This window comes from Propithecus coquereli, unplaced genomic scaffold, assembly GCF_000956105.1.
Source record: "Propithecus coquereli isolate 6110/MARCELLA unplaced genomic scaffold, Pcoq_1.0 Scaffold77, whole genome shotgun sequence".
NCBI classification, from domain to species: Eukaryota; Metazoa; Chordata; class Mammalia; order Primates; family Indriidae; genus Propithecus; species Propithecus coquereli.
In genome coordinates, this window is record NW_012153840.1 from 9253593 (window position 1) to 9277836 (window position 24244).

Consider the following 24244-nt stretch of genomic DNA (forward strand, 5'->3'; position numbering starts at 1 on the left):
ATTATACCTGTAAGGCACTCAGCAGGGTACCTGCCAGAGGCAGAATTCGATGGATGGTGCTTGTTGTACGACTGCCATCAGCTGTAGCCAGGGAGGCTCCCAGGAGGGTCCTGGGTGCTGGTGACAGCCCCCCCGCCACACACACAGCCCCACAGCAGAGTCACAGACTCTCTCAGCTGGAAGGACCCCACCTCTGATACAAAACGCCCTTCCCAGTGTCCACTTCTGCTTGTATACCCCAGAGACAGGGTGCTTACTACTTGCTGGGCCACCCACTCTCTTTGGGAGGCCTTTCTTGGGGGAAGTTCATCCTGGGGTCCACCTGCAGTCTCTGACCCCTGGGCCTTGCTGCGTTCTGCAGTCCCCAGAATCAGGGTCATCCCATGTGCTGGCAGACGGGCAGTGCTCAGAGCAGGGGCCATCTGCCTTCTCTCCTCCAGGCCTAATTTTGCAGCCCCTCTCATGGCCAGGCTGTCCCCTGGAGCTGGTCAGTATGCTGCCGAACGTACCTGTGAGGCCCACCCTCTGTCCTCCCCACTGCCCCAAAGCAGACATTGTAGCAGATGGGGCAGAGCCCTGGACTTGGAGACACCCACACCTGAGCCCAAGTCCCAGTGGGTCACTTCATGCCCATCTAACCATAATAAAATAATTTTAAAAGAGTAACAGGTTTCCAGTGACAAAGTAGCTATGAAGTGGGTAAATGTACAGTGCAGCAGATGGGAGAGGTGGCCGGGCCATCCTTAGCAGACCCCGGCTCTACCACTTACTGGCTGTGTGACCTTGGTGTCTCAGAGACTCAGTTTACCCATCTGTGGAATGGGACACTAACATTCCATCCCTCAGAGGCTGGCTGTTGAGCTCATGCACGTGGGTGGGTGCACGCATCTGGCCGCTCCCAGTGGCACCAGCCCTCGCTCTTAGAGTGACCCTTGCCTTCCCTCCTCCCTCCTTTGAATTTTTGGCCTCTACTCCCTCACTCCTCAGTGGGCAGTGGCTCTGAGCCGAGAGGTCGTGTGGGGTAGTGATCAAGGACCTTGGGCAAGGGGCTTCACGTCCCTTAACCTCAGCTTCCTCCTTGGTAAAAGAGGTGACAACACCTACGGCTGGGGGAGGGGGCGAGAAGGGACCGTGGCGGGAGCAGTGCAGGCCTTACCAGGTTCTCCACGGTGCGCAGGTAGCGGGTGCAGTGGCTGTGGCCGTTGAAGTCCGACAGGTCGGCGGCCGTGTACCCGTCGCGGTCGCGGACGTCCAGCTCCGCGCCGTTGACTACCAGGATCTGGCAGCACTGCGGGGGCACGCAGTGAGCACCGCGACGCGGCTGCGAGCCGGGACCCCCGCGCCCGGGCAGGCTGTGCCGAGAGCGTGGCGACCACAGAGGGCGCCCGCGCGCGTCCCTCCCGGCCCTGCCCTGACCTCCAGCTCCCCGTTCTCCGCGGCGTCGTGCAGCGGGGTCCCGCCCCACAAGTCTGCCGAGATCTCGCCGCCGTGCAGCAGCAGCCAGCTGAGCACTTTGGTGTGGCCGCGGCTCGCCGCGAAGTGCATAGCCGTGGCGCCGTCTTTGTCCTGCTCCGACAGGCTCACGTCGGTGCAGCTCACCTGTCGGGAGGGGGCACGGAAAGAGGGGCGGGGGCTGGGCGCCGGGGCCCTCCCGGCCCCACCCCCGTCCCACGCCAGCCCCGCCCCCGCCGGGCCCCGCCCCGCCCGGGCCCCGAGCTCACCAGCCACACGATGACTGAGCTGTGGCCCATTTGCGCCGCGGCGTGCAGCGGGGTCATGCCGTCGTGGGCGCGCGCGTGCGGGTCCGCGCCGCACTCTTGCACCAGGTACTGCGTCACCTCCAGGTGGCCCTCTTGGCACGCCAGGTACAGGGGCGTGGCACCGTTCTTGGTTTGGGCATTCACTCCCCTGCGGAGACGCAGCACGGCACCCACCGTGGGCTCTCAGCGCCTACCCCCCTCTGGAGCCTGCTCGTGCTCCTCGCCCCCTTTCCGGGAGCCCTGGAGGGCTGGAAGAGTGCGTTGGACGGGGCCTCCTGTCTATGATGCACGCCTGAGCATTTCCCTGCCCTCAGCAGACAGTTGGCCTTTTCACCCAGGTCTGCAAGGACGTGGAGACTTGGCCTCTCCCTACTTTCTCAGCCAGGCTCAGTCGCTGTCACCGGGAGCCCCCAAACTTGCTTGTCTCACCTCTATGCTTCTGGACGTGTCCTCCCTCCATCTGGGCTGCTCTTCTATCCACCTCCCTCTTTAAGACTCAGGAGGATCCCTCCCCCACCGGGCCTGTGCTGATCTCCCCGCTACCTGCCCGCCTCCGTGCCCCATGCAGCCCTGGCCCTCTCCACGGAGGGCCGGTCATCCTGATGGACCTTAACTGGTTGGAGCCTTTGCCACCCCCGGAAGACTGGGTTCCCAGAGGGCAGGGTGGGAGGGTTGCCGGATGAAATACAGGATGCCCAGTTAAATCTGAATTGCAGATAAACAACAAATAACGTTTTAGTATATGCCAAATGCTGCATGGTACCTACTTGTACTAAAACATTGTTTATCTGAAGTTCAAAGCTAACTGGACATGCTGGGTTTTGCTGTTGTTGGTGTTCTCATCAATCCGGCAACCCTACAGAATGTGCACCACACACCTAGCGCTTCCGGCATGCCAGCTCTGGGCTATGGTACCAGCAAGCAGGTTCTTCTTAAGTCTTATTGTCATTCCCATTTTGGGAGGGTCAGTGGAGGCTTGAGCCCTGTCTTGCCAGAAGTAACACAGCTGGTAAGTGGCATCCGAAGGCACAGCTGTCTGAAGCAGGGCCTGGCTGGCAGTAGGATGCAGGGAGTGAAGAGATGGAGTGTGCCCCAGGGGCTTCTCCTAGGACCTAGCTTTTGGCTGTCACTGCCCCTCATCCTTGTTCCTCTAGCCCAGAGGGGACCCAGCTGGGGAACACGGAGGCTGGCCTGGCTATCGGGCTGCCAGGTGTGGACAGCTCAGGGTGCAGTTGCCGCAGCAGGGCACTAGGTGGAGCCACAAACTACCCCCAGACCCAGGAGAAGCTCCTGGTTGGGGGGCTGCTCTGATCAGCCCTCTGTGCCTCTGAAGCCTGCAATTGGGGGACTTCACGTCCTCCCCCACCTATCCACCCACCATATCAATCACATGCTCCGGACCCCATCAACCACTCACTCATCCAATTGCCACCTGTCTGTCCATCTGCACGTGCACCAAGCCACCCCCATCATCGGCCATTTGACCACCCTGGACCTGGACGTGACTTAGCCCTCCTCCCCAACCCCACCATGTATGCCCTCCCCCCATACACATGCACCCTGGAAGCCTCCCAGCTGACATCTCCCTGTCCCTAAAACCCTGGTTCTCTGTCCACTTCCCTGACCCCTAGCCCCCTGATCTCTCCTTCCTCCTTGCAACCCTCCCCCCAGACACAGGGCTGCCATCTGCTGGGCTGATGCTCCGCCTGGCCCTTCACCAGTGTGGGGGAGCAGGCCATGCTGGCTGTCCTTCCTCACCTTGCCGTGTCAAGAGCAGCAGGGTCCCTGCCGACATAGCATGAGGGAGGCTGAAGACCAGCCCCACACTTCTCCTCAGAAACATACTGGCTGGCGGCCACCAGCCTCCACACCCTAGTGCCAGCGTTGCCGCCACATGCACCCACATGCTGGTGCGTCAGGAACAGGCTGTTTAATATTTCATGACCGACACTCAGCGGCCTGAATTATTCACCCCGTAACCAAGGCACAGCCAGTGCTGGGGTCCTGGAGATTGGAGGCTGGAGGGGGCCCACCGGGTTCTCCCGGCAGGGCCCCAAAGCAGTGTGCACAATGGCGGGTGGGCAGACCTGCGGCAAGCTCTGCCCTCCCAGCACCCCCCCGTTTGGCAGGGATCCATGACCCAGGGGTGCCCAGCCAGCCTGAGGAGTTCCGAGCAGCCGGGGACAGTGGTGCCCTCGGCCTCCTGCCAGAACCCCTGGCCCGAGCAGGCACTCAATAGATGTCACCATTGTTATCAGTATTTCAGCCTCTGCGCTCAGGACCCCAGCACACAGGGCAGACACGCTGGCCACTGGGGGGCGGGGTGGGAGGGCGTCCGGCCTGGAGGTAAGAAGAAAGGTGGGCACCCTCACCGGGGAAAACCACGAAAATGACGAGCAGAAAAAACAAAAAAAAAAAACCACCACCACAGAAAAGAAGAAATAAAAAAAGGAATAATAATAACTAATAATAGTGGATAGCAGCTGCCATTTATGGAATGATTGCTCTGTCCCAAGCACTGTGGCGCGCACAACATACACGTTCCCTCCTCCAGTTCTCGTAATGACCTACAGGGCAGTTGTTAGCATCGTGCGCCTCATACAGATGGGGAAACCGAGGCAGAGAGGGCCGAGATCACTCCACGAGAAGGCAGAGCCATGGTTTGAGCCTAGGTCTATCTGACACAAAACCTGCTTCTGACTCCAGCTGTGCTGCACCCACACCCCTCCTGCCGTTGGCCGCCTGTCCATCTGCCTCCCCTCTCCCACTGCACGGACTGGCCGCTGCCCTTCCCTGAACCCCTCACTGCTGGGGTCTCAGGAGCCCACTTTGCCAGCGAGCTGGGGCATGGCCAGGGAGCTGCCCTGGTTCCCATATAAGGAGGACGTGGGGGTGAGTCCCACGGCCCCAACCTGTGCCGCAGTCTCACTTGTTGTCTCTGTGCATTCCCAAGCCCATCCATGAAGTGGGGGTAGTGACCGTCATGCTGGGCTGGTAGGGAAGACCTGAAACATGCTTGCAGAGCCCTGAGCATGGACCTGGTGCCCGGCACGCCCCTGGGTGTGGGAGCCCTCATACTTTAGGGTCCCTCTTCCTTGGGCCTGGGAGGACCAGCCACCGGGGGACCCACTGCTCTCTGGGGGTGTCCAGGCCCCCCAAGCACGGATCAGGCAGGGAATCATTTCTGCTGTGTGGGGACACCGCCTAGAGGGCAGAGGAGGGGTCTCAGGCGAGACCTCTGACCTCCAGACCCCTGCTGGCTCTAGTCCACTGAATTCTAGGCTGGACCACAGCAACAGCCACAGGAAAACGTTCCTAGACCAAGCCTCTACACACCACCCTCACCCTGTAACTCACTGCGAGGGCGCCAGCAAGTTCTTTACCCTCCTGAGCCTCAGTTTCCTCCTGTGGCAAATGGGCATCATCATTGTCCATTGGCCTCTCTGCGGCCTCTCATGAGTCAACAGAAGAGCAAGCTTTGGCCCGGTGAACGTGTCTTCCCAGGGACGGGAGGCCTGGGCTTCCCCGAACTGCTGCGCCATCCTGATCCGCCATCCCAACCTCCGCGCTGTGTCCAGCACCATCACTTGCACCTTCCAAGCCCAGTGGTTTCCTCCATCCTCATCCGACCTGACTACCCACTGGCAGGTACCCTGGCCCCTCTCCTAGACGCCCGCTCCTGTGACGTCCTGGACACGTACACGTGACCTCCACCTCTAGCACCCGCCAGGCCCTCTCAGCTTCGCTTGCTGGGCCCTCAGCCCCCACCGACCACGCAGCGTTAATGTGCCCCAGGGCCTCCTCCTCTCTATGGGATTCTGTCCCTGTGAGGTCATCTGCTTCCCGGGGTCCACGGCCAACTGTTTCCCTGGGGCTGCTCATCTCTCCAGCTTGGGCCTGGACTCTCCATCCAGCCCCCACGCCAGACCGCTCGTCCATATGCACGGGGAACAGGCCTCTCGAGTATTACCGGCGCAAAGCAGATCTCTTCGTTTTTCTCTCCCGCTTCCCCCATCCCCGTCTCCGTCGAGGGCAGTAGACCACCCTCCTTAAGCCCAAACTCTAAGAGTCTTTGAAGACCCTTGACCCAGCTCTCATTATGGGGCATAGGCTCCCCAGTGATGATCATATACATCATGATTTCTTTTCTCTCTCGGAAAAAAAGATGATACAGACCAACTGTAACTATGAATCAAGTCACCTCTGATTACACAAAAGAAACATGGAATGTGTACAAGCGTTTGTGGGAAATCTCTGTCCAGGACTTGTGCCAGGTCAGTGTTAACATTGCCACAAGGAACAAGGGGTGATCTGCCCACGGACTCAGACTCAGGTTGACAAACTGTATTTCCAGCCGCCCTCCCTGCTGCCAGTAATTTCTGCCCCAAGGGAGGTCAGAAAGGGGCGGACACCCCCACGGATCAGATCCAGCTATGGCTAAGACTGCTCTGGACAGAAAGTCGTGGAGCCTTCGGCGACACTATGGCTCTTGGTGTTCTCAACCACGCCTCCTGGCTTATGTTAAAGATCCCAAACGAGGCCTTTCCCTAGGGCCCAGGGAAGAAACGCAGCCCTGATTTAAGGAAGGTTCTGGAACAGTCAGCTTACACTCCAGTCCCTCAGCAAGCCTGGAATATTTCCAGAAGTCTACCCTTGCCTGCAACTCTCCCAACCTTCCAGGCCTTCCTTCTGGTCCACGATTAGGCCAGACTTGACCCTACTCAGGCCTCCGCACCTGCCAGCACTGCCACCAATTCTGTCACAGCAGGGCTGCATGGCTGGCCCTCTTTTCATTAGGGTCTTAGTTCTCACTTCCTCAAAGAGCCCCGCCTTCCCTGACTCCCTCAACTTAAAGAACACCCACACCTCTTCCTAGCAAATCGTGCTGTTTCACTACACAGCACTTGTCACTCCTGAATTACCTTGTTCTTTTATTTCATTACTTCCACGGACACATGCTACAAGGCTGGGACAGCCAGAGCCCCTGCCCTTTCAAAGCTCGCCCCGCTGGGCTGCCAGGCAGCGAACCTGCACACACGTGAATAGAGGAATGTGTATCTGAGTTAGGCACGCTACGTCTTAAGTGCTGACGCATTGGGAGGTTTGTTGAATGAATAAATGTGTGCGTGAGAAGGGACAGCAGGCCAAGAGCAGGTGATGCCTCCTCACACATGGCCTTGGCCTGGAGGGGCAGGTTAGGTCAATTTGCCAGATGGGCTCAGGGGGCCCAGAAAGGGAAGGGTGTCTGAAGTCACACGCCGGGAGCTGTAGGCAGAGCCGGATGAGACCCGGGGATTCCAGGCTCCTCGTTCATTCAACAAACGTTTACTGCGAGTCAGGCCCTGGGCGTACTGAGTGGGGAAGACAGAGCCCCTGGCCTGGCCAGCCGGGGAGACAGGCGGGAAGAAAGCACAGAGGATGAGCACCGAGCACCGGATGCCAGGCCAGGCCACGGTAGGGACAACGGGAGCGAGGCAGGCAGGGGATGAGTGTGTCGTGGGGGCCGTTACAACCCGAAACGGGCTGGGGCTGGCCTTGCTGAGAAGATGGGATCTGAGCAAAGATTTGAAGGAGGGGAGGGGGCCACCGTGGGCTCTCCGGGAAGAGTTCCAGCACAGGGAACAGCCCGTGCAAAGGCAGAGGGCGCTGGCCTGCAGGAGGAGCCGGAAAGAGGTCAGGGAGAAGGAGTGGGGTAGGCTGCGGGGGGAGGGGAGCAGCTGGAGGTGGGGCGGGACCAGGGCCAGGAGGGAGGGCCCTGGGCCGTGTGAGGAAGTGGCGGTGCCCATGGACAGGCCAGTGGTCTGACTTGCATTTTCAGAGGCTGTGGGCACAGCTGGATGGGTAAAGGCTGCGGGTGAGGCAGGGACCAGTGGGGGAAGGGTGCACTGGCCCTGGTTAGGTGACAGCCGGGACCAGGAGCTGCTGGTAGAGACACAAGCTGGTGGGGGTGGCCCCTCTCCCACTGAGAGGGGCTTCTCCCAGCTCCACCAGGCCCCTCTTTTCTCAGAGCCTCCTTCTGGGTCAGGGGAGAAGGCCCCCTGCTGCCTTTCAAGTAGGATGCGCTGGCACAGGCTCCACCCCAGGCCCTGCTGCCCAGGTGACCTGAGGACACCAAGGGTACACCTGGGGGTGGTAATTGAGAAGGAATGAGCCCTGCTGCCCGTGGCGGAGACAGGTGCCCAGCAGGCAGCCCCAGGCCCAGGCAGACCCTCAGCCTTCTCAGGGAGAGAGCTGGGCCATGGGCCCCGGGGTTCCCTAACGGATAAGCTGCTGGGGCTTCTCAAGAAGCCCCCTTTTGCCCCAGGTGGGGGCCACCTGAACCCCTCAGACTAGGCTGGGCCATAGGAGTAGCCAGACTCCATGAAGCTTTGTACTAAGGAAGGAAAAAGGGGAGGTCTCCAGTGAACCTGAAAGGCCCTGAGAGATTAGCGTCTGGACCAGGAGTAGGAGACAGATCCAGAGAGGGGGTGTAGTTTGCCCAAGGCCACACAGCAAACCAACAGTGACCACAACTGGTCAATCAGCCTCTCCGAAACACCATTTCTGTACCTGTCAGCTCCGCAAGGCAGAGACATTTGTCTGGTTCACCAATATATCCCCAGCACTTAGAATATTACCTGGCACATAGTAGATGCTCAATAAACATCAGTTGAATGACTCAATCTATAAAATGGGCTGATTATAGAGCTATTGCCTGAGGTGGTTGTGCAGCTCAGATGAATCCAGTGGTACCAGGCCCCTGGTGGGCTCTCAGCAAGGAGGAGCTGTTCTGGGTTTATCTTGACTCCTGGCCCAGGCATTTCCGACCCGAGTCCGCCCAGTCTGGTCAGGGGCTGGGGAAAGGAGGCAGCTACAGGGAGCGAGAATTGATAAAAATCTTCGGGTCAACTGGTTTTCCCACTTGCTAAGACCGGCAGGGGCCAGGAGCCCAAGGGGAAGCTCCTGGAGCCTCTGGCTCTCCTGCCTGGACACTCAGGCCTCAAGGTCCCTGCTGTGCCCGGGCTCCCCCAGCCAGGGCAACCACAGCAGACACAGTGGGCGGGGCAGAGTGAGCAGGAGGTGGCTTCTGGGCCCCAGGACCCTGCTGGAGGGTGACCAGGGGCTTTGAGGGCTACCTGCTCCTCACCCTGTCTCGGTCTGCCCCAGCCGTGCATCTGGACACCTGGTTCCGTCCACCAGCCACCGGAGCTCCGCCCAGGAAGGCCAGCCCTCCTGACTGCAGCTCCCGCAGACCACGGCCTGTGTCAGCCCAGCCCAGCCCCTGCCAGCCCCCGTGCCTCCCAACCTTCTATAGGGGGCTCAGAAAGAGGGTCCCCACTAGCGCAGCAGCCCTAAGGTCATTGTGGCAAGTCCTCTGCTTCTGGGAAGATTTGGCCCAGTGAACCAGGATGGAGAGCAGGGGTGGGCGCAGGGTGTTCCTACAATCTCAAGCCCTTCCTGACACCCCAAGGTGTAGCCCTGGCACCAGCTGGGCCCTCCCCCGAGGCTGTCCAGCCTTCCGGCTCCTCTGAAGCTTGTCACTTGCACTGCCCGTGGCTGCCCACAGCCTCCCTGGGTGAGATCGAGTTTCCCCACCAGTAGGTATGGGAGCCCTTCCTCCCGGGCAGCTCACCTACCCCCAGGGAGAGCTCAGAGCCTTGTGAATAATTCACATGATTCACAGCAGGCCAGGAGGCTTCGAGCACCAGCTAGAGTCTCGGGAGATGGGCCACCTGGGTCCTCTGGGGGGGCCCTATGGCCAAGGGCAGCCCAAGCCTCTGGCCTGCCTGGCTCTCAGCCGCAGTGTCCACAGCCTTGGGGAGCTGAAGTCTCCACCTCCAAGGAAGGAGACTAAGTGGGCACCCCCACCCCCACCCCCAATTACTGGCCATCCCCTCCTGCTGGAGCCTGGCCTGGCAGCCACACAAAGGCGCTTCCTTATCAGCCAAGTCACAGGCCACCACAGGGAACAGAGCCCAAGCCCTATGTCTACCTCTCTGAGATTCACGGTGACCCCTAGGGGGCTGGTGACTCATCAGTCCAGGCCATCTGGACACCAGGTTGGCACCAGGGCCCAATCATGCCCTGCACCTGGCATAGTCTGGAGGGGGTCAGGGTCCCCAGCCCAGAGCCCGTGAGGGTGCTCCACGGCGCTGCCAGTCTTCCTAGGGCCTGGGACTCCAGCCCATGGAGGGATCACAGCTCGCTAAGGCCCCAGCTTGCGGGTGAGGAGGGCTCAGGGGCTGGCGTCCCCCTCAGCACTTACAGGGGGCTGGCTCAGAGCCTTCTAGTTAACACATTGGCCCTGCCATCAGCCTGGCCTTCTGGGGCGCCCTCCCCTCTTGGGACCTGTGCATCCCCTCTAAGTGTCCTCTGCCAGAAGTGACAGGCTGGGGAGCAGAAGCATCAGCATCACCGCTACGGGGCTCCCAGCTGCAGAGGCCACTCTGGTCTGGGACAAAGCCTCCCGCGGGGGCTGACGGTGCCACGTGAAGACCTATCTACACTCAAGGGTCTCCAGGGCCCTCCTACTCTGAGTTCCACTGGCTTTGACACGACCCAAACCCCAGCTTGTCCAGAAGCAGAGAATTCACATCAAAGCGGCCATGTGGGCCCAGCTGGGCCGGCTGTGTAGAGCACAGCACCCGGGGAGACCTGCTGGGTCTCCCTCTGGCCAGACCGGCGAGCCGCTTCTTAGCAAGGACAGAACCAGGCTCTGCTTGCCTGTCCTGGGATGAGAAGACAACTGGAGCCCGGCCTGGTGGGTCTTAGGGGCATCCTACACCCACGCCAGTGTGCCCGGGCCAAGATGCTATGCTGCAACCACCTTGCCACATGGCCATGTGGGCGGACTGGCCTCCAGCCTGCTCCCTGGTGGCCGGTGGCCCTGCAGGTGCCCTCAGGAATGGACCAGGAGTGAAAACAGGCCGGCCCTTTCCCTCGTGGCTGCTCCCCTCCTGAGATTTATGTCCCGGGCTCCCACTCCGACTGACAAGGGTCACCCTGCTCAGGTCCCCGTGGCCACTAGTGTCCCACTCCATCAGAGGGGATCTGGGTGGCTTTCCTCTGGGACCGCTCCCTCCGCCAGGTGCAGCTAAGACCTGGTTCCCTCCTTTAGCTGCCTGGTGACTGACACAGCTCCTCTCCCACCTGCCTGACTAGGGTCTAGGAGGTGCCATCCCCTCGCCCCTACCCACGCCCCGTTTAGAACAGTCTTGCAAATGAGCACAGGCCAGAGCTAGAGACAGCCACCTGCTGCAGGCTGCTGGGGGAGCGCACAGAGGGGAGCAGGTGACCTGGGGCCGGGCTGCCAAAGATTCAGGGAGCACGTGTGTGCAGGGCTCTGGGGCAAGTGGCTCTGGGCAGCCCCTGAGGGGGTTGCCAGGAGGGGAGAAATTTCAGCTTGGGTAGGAGCTGCCTCTCTGGCCTGGTCCCCTGGCCACCAGGGATCCCTCCCCTGGCATGTGGGAGAGGCCCCAGGCATCCCCTGAGCCCTGGCCCGCACCGCCAGGCCCGCTTAGGAGGGGTGTTCTTACTCAGGGTAGTGTCCGGCCAGAAGCCTCAGGGAGGGGAAGTCTCCTTTGGCGGCAGCATAGTGGACAGGCAGGGCACCCATGTCTGTGGCCATGGTGGGGTCCCCACCGCCATGACGCAGCAGCCAGTTCACCACCTCAGGGTGGCCGAAGCGGGCAGCCAGATGCAGGACTGTGGCACCAGAATTGTCTTTGTCCTGTGGGAGGAGAGCCAGTTAAAGTCTGAAGCCATGACCTGCCCCAGCCTCTGGCTCAGACCTGTCCCAGCGCCACCACCTCCCCGCCCCGGGGCAGTTCTGTCCTCTCTGTCCTCCCTTGAGGGGGTGGCCAGGCCTCGCTCAGCAATGTTTTTTGGAGTCAAGCTGATCCTGGAGTTTGGATCCTGCTTCTGTCCTTGGGCAGCTAATCGGCCCGCTTTGACATCAGTCCATAAGCAGCACCGCCATGCCGGGCTTTCAGAGGCCCGCACACAGTAGGCACCCATGTCATCACGGCAGGAGCCTGGTTCCAGGCCCAGGGCCTCAGCCCCTGAAGCCCAGGGGCTCAGAGAACACCTGAATGAATGAGGGAGAGTTGCTGGACTGAGCAGGGCCAGGTGGGGGGCTGCGGGGCTACACCAGGCCAGCATCGGGACTGTGGGGTCAACCCTGTGTCGGACCCTTTCCCCTTCCCTCTCTCCCCTTCCCAGGTATCATGTGGGAACAGAGGCCTCCACCTTGGTGCACCTCCAACAACCCAACCTTAGTGTGGAAAACTCCCATCCACAGGAACAGCCTGTGTTCTTGACCTTGTGGAGGAGGAAGTTTCTGGGCACTGGCGGGCAGGGCCCGGGGCAGGCAGCCAGTGGTGGTAAGCGTGGGCGAATGGTAGCCCCTGGGAGGGGTGTGGGCGAGACCTCTCTGTACCCCAGAGCAGGCGGGGCCGGAGGTCTGGGCCCAGAACTGCTGAATGTGTCATCTGTGCACACCCAGTTGTGTGTGTTTGTGGGGAAGGGGCTGGCGGGGGCTGCTTGTGGGACCTGGAAGGGGAGGAGAATCACCGAGAAGCCAGATGTCTGGACCCAGAGGCTGGCGCATTTGGCAGAGTAGACCCTGGTTCTGGAACAGAACAACCTCTCGCCAAGTACGTGGAATGACAACGCAGAGGTGGTCAGGGAGCAGAGCAGAGACGAGGGCCAGGGTTGGGGCTGCAGGATGAGGGGGACCTGGGAAGCAAAGCCTCTCTGCCCCACCTCGCTCAGAGAGGGCACTGTGGGGACAGACGTGGCTGAGGCAGCAGAAACTGGCGCGAGACCCTGGGCTTGAGGAAGGTGAATCTCAGATCTCGGTGGGAAGAGAACCTCCGAGGCTCCTCTGAGAAGTGCAAGGAAGGGAGGGCACAGTGGGACCAGGGCTGCGGCCTGACTGGCAAGTCACCAGGCAGGCTACTGGGGTGGGAGCGGCAGGCAGACTGGCCGCCCCGCTAAGGCAGGAGGGAAGATGGAGCAGAGAGTAAACCGCCCACAGGAAGCCGAGGACAATGCTGAGGCCCCTCGTGTGTGCTGGAAGGCCCAGGGACTGGTTCAGTCTGTGCCCTGAGCCCAGGGCATGGGCTGGCTAGAGGTGACCAGAGCAGGACCATGGTGAAGTATGTCCCAAGTCCCAGCTCTTGAGAAAGGCCTCCTTTCCCACTGGCCTTGGGGACTGTAGGTCTGATACGCCAAGGGGTCCCCATGGCTCTGGGCCTCTAGGTGGCAGAGGCAGTAAGGAGAGGCCACAGGCCTATGGCCTACAGCCTGTCCCTGAGGCACCAACAGCTGTGTAGCCCCGAGGAGCCTCACGTGCTGCAGACCGCACCCTAAAGCTGCTTATCTTTCTGGGCTGGGCAGGCCCAGGGATCCAGGTCATCCCCCCCACTTCCGCCCCCAGCACCCAAGCCTGCTGGGGCAGGAGACTTGATAAGCTGAGCCCAAGGCCACCTGCTTCGTCCAGCTCCTCCGCAGTGGCAAGGGAGGCTTCCGGCCAAGGCTGGACACTGGGATCAGGGAGGAGTGGGAGGCTTCTGGCCAGGGCTGAAGCAGATCAGGGAGGCACACCACCTCCCAAAAGAGTGGGCATGGGCCATGTGGCCCGGAACCCCTCATAACAGGGCCCACTGAGAGATAAGGTGGGCCGTCTCCCAGGAAGGGTGGGAAAGAGGCTGCCCTCTGAGGGCAGAGGGGGGCTGGGGCTGGCCATCTTCAGGGCACACAAGCCAGTTTAGAGCTGCCCTTGCCTCCTCCCCTTCCAGCTCCAGTGAACCCTGTGGTCTTTCCAAGCGGAAAATCAACTCCGGTGCCTCCTCTGTTGGCTGCCCCTACACCCGAATATATTCCAAATCCCTAATCTCAGCCTATGAGACCCTGGAGCCTGGCTCTGGTGGCCACTCTGAACATGCTTCCTCCTGGCTGTTCCTCCCACAGCACAAGAATGTGCATGCCTTGGGGCTTTGCACTTCTTGTTCCTCCTGCTTGGAACTCTCTGATTGTCATCTGGCTACCTTCTCACCAGCCTGGACTCCTCTCAGAGTGCCCAGGTGGGGTCTGGGGGCAGGAAGACTCAGGCCAAGCTGAAGAAGCAACTTAGAGCTGGGAGCCCGGAAGGTGTTGATGTCCCGGGGTCAGCTTAGGTCCTAGGGAGAGGCCCAGTTACCATGGTCCACCACCCCTCTCCTACTCTGGCTTGGGGACACTTGTAGCTCAGCCTGGGGTGGGCTGCCCAGCCTCCCTCAAGACCTGATCCTGCAGGACATGGACCTCTAACTCCCTGCTGCCCAGGCCTTTCCCACCCCACCCACTCTCTAGGACTCTGGCGATCAGAGCTCAGGCCTCTCCCGGTATATACCAGCGGTGCTGGAGCCCAGCTCCCTCCTGGCTCCCCATCACCCAGGAACTTTTCCCGGGAGCAGCCAGGGTCTTGCCAAGACATCTGCCCAGGTAGTCTCAATCCAGGGAGCCCACCCCACCCAAAGCCCTCTGGAAGAAACTCCATGCAGGGCTCAGCTGGGTCAGCAGGTGCCCAACCCCACCTACCCTCTGGACCACCGAGGAGCAGCGCGAACCCACCTGCACTCCGCAGCCGCCCTGCAAGAGCAGCCACTGCAGGCAGGCGAGGTGGCCAGTGGCGGCGGCGTCGTGGGCCGGCGTGGCACCATTGCGCGCGCGGGCCGTTGCGGGCAGGGCCGCCTCCTCCACCAGGAAGCGCAGACAGTGCAGCTTGCCGGCGCGGGCCGCGTGGTGCACCGGCAGCGCGTCCAGCGGGTCCCGCAGCGAGGGCCCCAGTAGGCCGGCGGCGTGAAGGGACCTCAGCACGTCCAGCTCGCCCTGCCGCGCCGCCTGCAGCGCCTGCTCTAGGGCCATGGTGCCGCCCGCGGCGCCGCGGCCCCGCGCTCAGCGTGTTCCCCGGGACGCCATGCGCATGTCGTCGGGGGCCAGAGGGCCCCGCGGCGCGCCGGTCCGGGGAAGCAGAGCGGCTGCTGGCCCAGCCTCTGCTCCGCGCTGCCCTGCGCTCCGCCGCGCTCTGGGGCGGGCACCCGCGGGCGCCGGCTTAAGCCTCGGGCCCGCCCCTGCCCCGCCCCCTCGGGCGAGTCCCGGGCCTGTCCCCGCCTTGCCGCGGGGACACTCGGGTGACAGGGGCAGGTGTGCCCAGGGGCTTCTCTCCTAATTTGCCTCACGTAAAAATTGAGACTCCAGAGTGCGGCAAAACTGGGTTAGAATTCAAGAGCCGTCCAGGCACAAGTTCCTTGACCTGAGCGCCCACTCTGTGCTGTTACAGGCGCTGGGGACACAGCCAGCAAACAATTGTCTCCATTCCAGAGGGTGACAAGTGTTATCACAACAGGAAAACGGGGTGCTAGGGCGTGATTTATCGGGGATCGTGGGCAGTCAGGGAAGGTCTATTGGAGCCGACGTCGGGGCTGCGTTTTGAGTGTCGAGAGGGGGATTCCAGGAACATCAAGGCCCTGAGGAGATCTGGGTCTAAGCCCGGGAGAGTGCGAAGGGTGCCAGGCCGTCAGCCCCGCAAGGTCCCTGCAGACCCCAGAACTGTCCTCTGAGCCTCGGGGAGGGACGGGGGAAGGCGGGAAGGAGGAGAGGACAGGAACGCCTGGCGCGCTCAGAACTCTGGGTCTAGGCGCCAGGGAGTCCAATGGCCCTGTCGGGGTGGGGGAGTCGACCACCGGCTGGAGGGCCTGAGGCTGCCAAGGCAGTAGGGGAGACAGCAGGGGTGCGAGGAGGGAGCCTGTGGGGAGACGCCCAGCGCCGCCGTCCAGAGAGAGGCCGTCACGACCCAGGCAAGGCCGCAGGAAAGCGCCGCAGGGGCTGGGGCCAGCGCACGTGGCCAAACCTCCCTGCGGGCGCGGCCGAAACCAGTCGTGGGAGCCGGAGGCGGCGAGGCCGGCGGGACGTGAGAAGAACCGCCGGAGCTGGGGGCTGCGTAGCTGCGGGAGCGCATCAGCCTAACGCGCGACCTTGAAACAGCCTGCGCCCTTCCTTTGCCACGGCCCCGCCCCACTGGAGCCCCGTGAGAGCCCGGGCCCGCCCCGCGATGAACGTTTCACCCCCGCCCTTGCCGGGCCCTGCACGGCCGGCGCGGGAAGCGCTGTAGAATGAAGCCGGTTCCAGGAACGCGGAGCCGCGGCGCTGGGCTCCGGGACGGCCTCGGATGCCGTTCCCGGGGCTGCCACCTGGTGGCGCCCTGCCTGGTGGTGGCCTCCCGCGCTCGCAGGTGCCCCGTAACCCGAGCCGCCGTGTCCTGCGGGGCCAGGTGGGTTTCCAACGACCTCCAAGCCGGCCAGATCTGCCTCGCTCTCGGCGGGACCCGTGGCCGCTGGGATGTGAGACCCCCTACGCAGCGATTCGCTGACAAGGGGAGGGAGGAGTCTGTTCCTGGCAGCCTGGCCGTGGCCAGAGCAACGCTTGCTGCTCGCTGGAGCTGCCCTCTGCCAGCCTACCCAAAGGCGGGTGCACCCCGAGGCCGGCAAGTGGCAGGCGTACTGCCTGGAGGAGCAACTAAAATGGATTGTCTTGGGTTTCCTTCCCCTGTACCTCCTCCATTACTAAAAATTCCCCACAGTTCATATCCCCCATCCCCAAGGTGGCTCCCCTGGCCCTGAGGCACCCTCATCTATCATATGGGTGTGTCATTTTGGGGGCTAGGGCCAGGTGATGCACAGCTGCTCACCCGGCGGGCAAGGCAGGTGTCCCTGAGCCCCTGCCACTGCCGCCAGGGACATCTCCATGAAAGCCAGGTGTGAACACCCACCCCTGCTGACCAACCCCTCCAAATCCTTTCAGAACATGACTAAAACTCAGGCTTCAAGCCAGGCCCTCCCTGCCAGGCCCCTGTGTCCTCTATGGGGTCTCCCACGTCCACCAGGCCCACTGGGTCCTTCCTAGCAGCCCTGGAGAGCCCAGGGCAGCAGCAACGTGTTCATGGAACCTACCACTTAGCAGGACGTGCCAAGCTTCACCTGGATATTTAATCCCCACAAGGATGCTATGAGAGAGGTACAACCATTATCCCCATTTTACAGCTGTGGAAACTGAGGCATGGGAAGTTTTTGTTTGTTTTTTAAATTATCTTGAGGTGACACAAATGGGAAGTGGCAAGGCTCACTCTCTGGCCCTCCTGTGCTCTTTTCCCCTCTGCCCTTGAGGTTCCCTCTGCCCAGAGCCCCTCTTCTGTCTCCCACCTTCCAGATGTCAGCTTAGGGGTTCCCTCCCCAGGAGGCCTCCTTTCACCCCTCTGCTGGGCTCACCCCAGCCCACCCCATGCTTCTGCCCCACCCAAGGGCCAATACACTTCCCACGGCAGGGACCAGGGGTGGAATGTGTCCCCACTGTACGCTTGGTGGCCCCAGCTGCCCAAAAGCCTACACCCAACACTCACCCACCAGCCGTCTTACCTAAGTTTCCCCAAGTCTTGACAATTTCTTTTTCCAAGTAACCAGCAAAACCCCGGAATCTTCGGCTAGGGGGAACTGTGGGTTACTTGGTTAAAGTCCTTTACAGCAATGGGAGAGCAGAGGAAGAGACTTCTAAAATTGGGGGTAAGTGGCATTGAAAAGGGAGTTTACTTCTCTGCCATTCAGTCTTCCAATGGTTGTCCACAGGCCTGGAGGGGGAGATTCTAGGAGAAACCTCTCCCTCCAGCCCCTTCCCTGCAGGAGCTAGTATCAGGGTCTCTCCCCAAGGATGCAGATGGTGCAGGGTGGGCTTGTGGGCACAGAACTGAGTGAGCCAGTCTATGTGGCCTGGGTGGGGTGGGGAAGGATCCACAAAGTCCTTTTTTGAGCTCTTAAAGAACAATTAATTAACTTGGAGGAGGCTGGTCCATAGGCACGCTGGACTCAACCACGGGATGGGGCAGGGGCTCGGGTACCCCCAAGCTCTTCTGGGCCAAATATGTTGAATGATTTATTCTCATTTATTAGGACTGCTGTGAGCATTAATGGAGGTGAGGACCATAAAGCACTTGGCCTGGAGCTTGGCACACAGAGAGTGTTCCATATAAGGAGACCTGCAGTCTTTCGAATGCCACTGTCAGATATGGGTGGCCCGAGCTCCCCTAGCCCAGGCAGCTTCCAGCTCCCTTACTGATAGGTAGGCTGGTGTTCCCTGGCTCTGCTGGGGGGGGGGGGGGCTCTGCAGGAGGGCGACTTGGAGCTGGTGGGGGCAGGGAGGCTCGGAGGTGGGGTTTGGGCGTCGGGGGGGTGGGGGTGGGGGTGTTCATCCAGCACCTTGGACAGAGCCCGCTTTGGCTCCGCCCCACTGGGCCTCCTCGTGGCCCGGCTCTGTGGGTCCCGCCAGTCCTCTGTCCGACGGTCTGCCGGGCAGTTCATGGTGTGGTCTGCGGGGGTGGCCGTTGCCCCGCCAGCCGGTCGGGGGAGGGAAGCCCGGAGCAGATGGGCGGGGGACGCCAGCCAGTTTGCCGCAGCAACGGCCACGCGGCGCGGAAGCAGCCGGACGGGCCGCTGGGGAGCTCGCACCCAGGACCGCCCGCCCACCCGCCACGTGATCTGACTGCCCTGCGGGTGGGGACCCCGAACCCGGAGCAGGCTCAAATGAAAATAAGCTCCGAAGGCTCTTAAATAAGCTCCGAAGTTGCCGCAGCTTCTCTGGGGCTCAGTTTTCCCATCCAAAACCGAGAGGTGACCCCTAACTTGAGCTGCTGCGGTGTTCTGCAGAGTCCTTACAGCCAGGGCTCGGCCACTTCCCAAGCAGTGAAGGGTGGAGCAGGTCGCGACCTCTCTCCCGGCCTCGGTTTCCCGCTCCAGCTCAGCGCATCAGGCGACAGAGCAGCCGGTGGTGCAAGTCCCTCCCTCTATTAAGCCTCGTGGGAGCTCCCAGAGGCGCAGGCCTTGGCAGTCCTGCCACTGCTGGGTCCCCTGCCTGGGCCCAGGGCGGCGCTTCAAGGAGGCGCTGAGCCCGAACTTGGGGACTGAATGAGGGGCGGCGTTGGGGAGGAGGGACCGCAGCCTGTGTCAGGCAAGGCCCGGCCCCACCCGCTCCTCCTGCCGCCGGGGTCAGGCAGCGGTGGTCCCCGACGGCACCCACACCACCCCCCGCGGGTGCTCTGGGAGCGCCCAGGGCCCGCCACCCGTCGCAGATGGGACGCAAAGGCCTGGAGCGGGATTCCCGGGGGCGCCGCCGTCGCCCCTCCAGGCTACACCCTGCGCATGAACAAAGGCGGGAGGTGGGACCGCGGGCGGCCCGACTCCGCGGGGCGGGGCGGGCGACGCCGCTCGCTTAAAGCCGGGCTTTGGGCGCGGCGCTCACTCTTCTGACACCAGCTCCGGCCGCCCAGCTACCTTCCTCCCGGCCTCGGACGCCCACCGCGCGGGGACCGCAGGTGTCGCCGCTCTCCCACCGAGCATGGGGCTGCCTCGCCGGGCGGGGGACGCCGCAGAGCTGCGCAAGGTAGGAGCCGGGACTGGGGCATGAGGCGGGAGGGGCAGGCGGGGACCGCACGGCCTAACACTGCCTGTGCATCCGGCGTCCCGCAGACCCTGAAGCCGCTTCTGGAGAAGCGCCGACGTGCGCGCATCAACGAGAGCCTCAGCCAGCTCAAGGGGCTCATCTTGCCGCTGCTGGGCAGGGAGGTGAGTACTGGGCGCTGCGTGCGGAGGGTCCTGCGGCGCGCGGCGGGGCGGGCGGGCGGTGTGCGCTGAAGAAGCCGTGGGGGTGCGCTCTGGCGGGAGCCGGGAACCCGGCCCGGGGCGGGCGTGGAGGAGCCGCCCCACCGCAGGCCACGGCGCGCCCGGCACCCAGCGCCGGCCCGAGCGCGGTGCTCAGGGCAGCCTGCCAGAGACCTGTCTTGCTTGTCGGCCTCTGTCCCTGTCTCTCGTGGCCGGGCGCAGAACTCCCGCTACTCCAAGCTGGAGAAGGCGGACATCCTGGAAATGACCGTGCGCTTCCTGCAGGAGCTCCCTGCGTTTTCCTGCCCCGCGGCAGCGCCCGGTAAGTGAGCCCGCCCCGCCCTGCCCCCCGCATCCCGCATCCCGCACCCCGCCCGGGAGCCTCACGCCGCTCTCCGCCCGCCCGCAGTGCCCTCCGACAGCTACCGCGACGGCTACAGCGCCTGCGTGGCGAGCCTGGCTTGCGTGCTGCCCGCCTGCCGCGTCCTAGAGCCCGCCGTGAGTGTGCGCCTGCTGGAGCACCTGCGACGGAGAGCTGGGGGCGCCACCCCCGACTGCGGGCGCGCAGGGCACTCCGGGGGCCCGCCCTCGCCTGCTCGGCCACCCACGCCCCCACCCGCGCCCTCGCCGCCCGCGCCTCCGTGCGGCCCGGGGCTCTGGCGGCCGTGGTAGCCGCCTGGCCGGTCCACCGACCCTGCTGGCTGCGAGGGACCTGGAGCGCTGCGCAGGCTGACGCTCTTGGTGATGGCCGCCATTCCCACAAGGGACCAGCCCAGGACCCACGGCCTGGTGGGATCCTGGATGTTTGTGACCAGAGTGGCAGACTGACAGCTTCCCGGGCTCAGTTCCAGGAAATAGGGAAGTGGCCCTGCCTCACCCCCAACTTGGGGTTGTCTGGCCAGAGGAGAAGGGGCGAATGTCTGCAGGATGAGAAGCAGCCCCTCCACGCTGGTGGAGATGGTTGTGGAACTGGGCCAATCAGAGCTGCCTGGGCACGACACACCTGCCCCAGTGTTGGCACCAGACCAAGGCCTCAACCAGAAGCTCACCTGGGCCAGGTGCAGCCATCTGCTCCAACTGGCCACTGTCTTCCCAGCCCTGCTTGGGCCTACCTCCTGTCTGGCTTGGCATGGGAACCTCTGGACACACAGCAGCAATGCCCAGAGGGGCTTTGTTCACTCCCAAGGCTCTGCAGCTCACCAGAGCAGGGCAAAGGGACATGAGGGCTTGGGAGCCAATGCCACCACCTGCGCAGGCTCTTCTGCCCAAGGCCTCCAATTATAGGGCAGCGTACATCCCGGGATCTGCGCTGCTGGGTGTGAGGGCTTCGTTAAGTGGTCTCGGGAAGGGATCTGTTTCTTTAAGTGTTAACTTAACACCAGACCAGGTGGTCTTGCAGTGTGAGGAAGGGGTGGAGCAAGAATGAGGCTGCCTGTGGCCTCAAGGACGCTTGTGGCTTTGGAGTGTCTGACCCCAGCACAGAGACAGTGCCAATGTGGGGTGAGCAGGGGCCATCCCATGGAACAGCAGGGATTCAAGGAGTGGCAGCAGGTTAAGGAACAGGAAACACTTTTCCTCATTTTCTCTTGCAACTACTGCCCAGGACTGGTAACAGGAAACAACTTATTCTTAAGACTTTTCTTTCTTGTCCGTGGAAGCACAGACGGCCTGCGAGGACTTGGGGAGGGGCCTGCCGATCCCAGTAGTGGGTGCCCAAGAGAAGGTGGGAGCACCTGCGGCCAGGCACACTCCCATCGTCTCACAGAGGTTTGCTGCGCATTTGCCAGAAGGATGGGATCCCCCCCCCCACCTCCCCGGTTCCCGGACCAACCTGTGCTAGGGACCAGGGCTCTAGGGGCAAGAAGACAGAACTGATGGGGGGAGGGAATGATCACTAAATCAGACTGTGCCCATGATGACCTTGGCCCTGGTTGGGTGGCAGGATATGGGGGAAGCTCTGGGCATGATTGAAAATTCAATGTTAAGACAACAGGGTGAGGCCCCCAGCAAGGCTGTGCTGTCTTCCCACCGCTTAGGGCCCGGCTGGCTAGACTGTAAGCTCCTGGAGGGCAGGGCGGGGGCTGGTGTGCCTGTATATCCCCAAGGCACTGGGTGCACAGTGGGTGCTCAATGAACATGGGGGACCAATGGGCAGGGGCTATGATTCCACTGCACGGCACTGCACCCTGGACAGTCTGGCTGCTGCCTTAACTCCCACCCCAAAGCCCCTGGGATCACTTTTGGGTATTTATTCCTCAAAGACAAATGTTGGGGAGGGTGTGGAGTGGAGGGAGGACAGTTTCCTCTTACTTTTGTCTATTCCTGGGAGCAAGTGCTTGCTGGCACTGCCTTCCTGAGCTGCCGGGATTAAGTATAGAGTGGGGGCAGGAAACCCGCAGCCCAAGCCCACCCGAGACTTCCAGGTTCCTCCTTGGCTCTGGGGCTCCACATCAGGCACGCATACGACACGCTCCTTGACCCCAAACATAAGAACTCTCAGTACGGGTTTAAACACTGTGAGAACCAACAACCAGCGTCCGTCGCCTCCTTTTAGCCATGTCTGCCACTCCTTGCTTCTGAGTGTGCACCTCGGTCCCCAGTTCTGTGACTTGCAATGACCTGGCTCCGGTCCAACTACAATGCAAGCGGTCAGGGAGGGTGCCTGTGGATGGGCCAGTGACTCACGGGGTCAGGCACTCTGGGGAACCTGAGTCGGGAGGCCAGCTGGCCCTGGCAGGGGGCTGGGACGTTCCTAGGCGGGTGAGATTCTGGGCCCCAGGCGAGAAGCCAGAGTTTCTAGGCAGGAATATGCAAGAGCTGCCTAGTTCTCCGCTGGTGCTCCAAGCTGGGCTTGTGAAACAGGGACGCCAAAAACATCCTCCTCCACAAGGCACCTGCAGGCGCCTCCTCCTGGCAGCTCCTCGGGTGTCCCCAGAGCCCTGTCTGCTGGTCAAAGGTGAGCGCAGGGCAGTAGGCTTTCTCTGTGTGGGAGGGAGACTGCTTCAATCACAGGGACATTTTATGACCCTTAACAAGTCTCACGTCTTGCCCAGTGGCCAGTTCCTGGGATGCCTGTTCTGAGGTGGTTCGATGACTGAATCTAACCGCCTATCTGGTTAGCTGGAGAAAAGGCCCCCAGATCTCTCTCCCATAAAACTGGAGGGTGAGGCCGGGCGCGGTGGCTCACACCTGTAATCCTAGCACTCTGGGAGGCTGAGGCGGGCGGATCGCTTGAGCCCAGGAGTTTGAGGTTGAGTTACGATGATGCCACAGCACTTTAGCTGCGGTGACAGAGCGAGACTCTGTCTCAAAAAAAGAAAAAAGAAATGGGTGAAATGATTCAATGACTCACAGATAACCGGAGCACTAAGCTGTCTGGGAACCCATCTTTGAGGCCACTCAGCCTTGGGACAGGCTCCTACCTGTTCCTCTGGCATCAGGTAATTAGGAGAGGTCAAATCTCGTTTCCATGAGAGTGAAGACAAAGAGTGGGTTGCCAAGGAGGACTCTTCTCATAAACATTTACAAACTGCTCTGCCCCACCTGCCACCCCAGACTCCCGCGGGAGAGTCCCCACCGCTTCACTGGGGCAGGCGCCGAGTGAGCAGAGCCCGCAGGGATGTCTGGAAGGACCATCCCTGTGACAGATGCAAGAATAACAAAAAGGTTGAAATAGTGCAGAATTACCAAACTGTGACAGAGACACAAAGTGAGCACATACTGTTGGGAACATTGTGCCTATAGAGTTGCTCAACTCTGGGGTTGACACAAACTTCCAGTTTGTAAAAAATGCAGTATCTGTGATGTACAATAAAGCAAGGTGTGATAGAGCAAAGTATGCCTCTACTTTTAAAAAACATTCCAGGTTTCTAAAGCTGTTCTAGAGAAGAACTAACCCAGCCTATGGCATTAATTCCCCTGGCTTTACTCTTTTTTTTTTGGAGACAGATGCTCACTCTGTCACCCAGGCTGGAATGCAGTGGTGTCATCATAGCTCACTGCCACCTCAAACTCCAGGGCTCAAGTGATCCTCCTGCCTCAGCCTCCTGAGTAGCTGGGACTACAGGCATGTGCCACCACATCTGGCTAATTTTTTAATTTTTTTGGAGATGGGGTCTCACTATGTTGTTCAGGCTGATCTCAAACTCCTGCCCTCAAGCAATCCTCCCACCTCAGCCTCCCAAAGTGCTGGGATTACAGGTGTGAGCCACTGTGCCCAGCCTCCCCTGGCTTTCCTTCCTGTCTGAGTCCCCTGTGAATGTGGATGGGTCTGCGGGGGCTGAGAGAGAGAGAGAGAGAGAGAGAGAGAGAGTGTGTGTGCGTGTGTGTGTCTGCGCACCTGTGTGGCTGTGGATGCCCTTCAGAGAGCTGCCCAGGCCTGTGATGTTAGGGAGAAGGCAGCCACCCACTGAGGGTTCTCAGTGAGTAACTAGTTTCACTCTGGGTTTTCAGAGGCCATGGCAAAGCCCCAGGCGCTTTAAGCAGCTCTAATAAAACTTGAATAATGGTTTCAGGAGCGTGAGAATGAGACCAGAGGACACGCCCCATGCACGTGGCGTCTTGTCACCTGAGGTCCACTGGGGGGCAGCAGGGAGCAGAGGCCGGATGGCTGGTCACAGGACCGGGCTCACGAGCGCGGGGTTTCCTGACCTAGGGGCCAGGGCTTGAAGGAAGGAGATTCCAAGCTGAGTATGTGCCGGCTGCTAGTTCAGTAGTGGAGGGTGGGCCCGGGAGCCACCCGCCTTGGTGTTTGGTAAATTAGGATTTTTAATAAACCTCAGGGAGCACAGAACAAGGTGATCTTAAAGAGGAAAGAAC

At 61.4% G+C, this 24244-nt stretch overlaps 2 protein-coding genes across 2 annotated transcripts in view; one reads left to right on the forward strand and one right to left on the reverse strand.

Annotated features, from left to right (window-relative positions):
- The window catches only part of ESPN (espin), a 30728-nt gene extending 15926 nt beyond the window's left edge, over positions 1–14802 (reverse strand). Inside the window, exons 1-5 of the mRNA XM_012662521.1 lie at positions 14355–14802; positions 11276–11469; positions 1722–1908; positions 1417–1599; positions 1157–1288 (exon numbers count right to left, since the gene is read on the reverse strand). Of these exons, the coding sequence (XP_012517975.1) occupies positions 1157–1288; positions 1417–1599; positions 1722–1908; positions 11276–11469; positions 14355–14648 (990 nt within the window). The 5' untranslated portion in view covers positions 14649–14802. The remainder of the gene's footprint in view (positions 1–1156; positions 1289–1416; positions 1600–1721; positions 1909–11275; positions 11470–14354) is intronic.
- A 4315-nt stretch (positions 14803–19117) lies between these two features.
- Positions 19118–20098, forward strand: HES2 (hes family bHLH transcription factor 2). The gene is made up of 4 exons (XM_012662548.1): positions 19118–19208; positions 19295–19390; positions 19649–19748; positions 19836–20098. Exons 1-4 carry the CDS (start codon positions 19164–19166, stop codon positions 20096–20098), a joined length of 504 nt encoding a protein of 167 aa, XP_012518002.1. The 5' UTR covers positions 19118–19163.
- The last annotated feature ends 4146 nt before the right edge of the window (positions 20099–24244 follow it).

Excerpts from the sequence above, each read along its gene's own strand:
- HES2 (XM_012662548.1), top strand. The coding sequence starts at position 19,164 with ATGGGGCTGCCTCGCCGGGCGGGGGACGCCGCAGAGCTGCGCAAG. Across the intron at positions 19,391-19,648 it reads TGCCGCTGCTGGGCAGGGAG|AACTCCCGCTACTCCAAGCT; the intron begins GTGAGTACTGGG and ends GGCCGGGCGCAG. Across the intron at positions 19,749-19,835 it reads CTGCCCCGCGGCAGCGCCCG|TGCCCTCCGACAGCTACCGC; the intron begins GTAAGTGAGCCC and ends GCCCGCCCGCAG.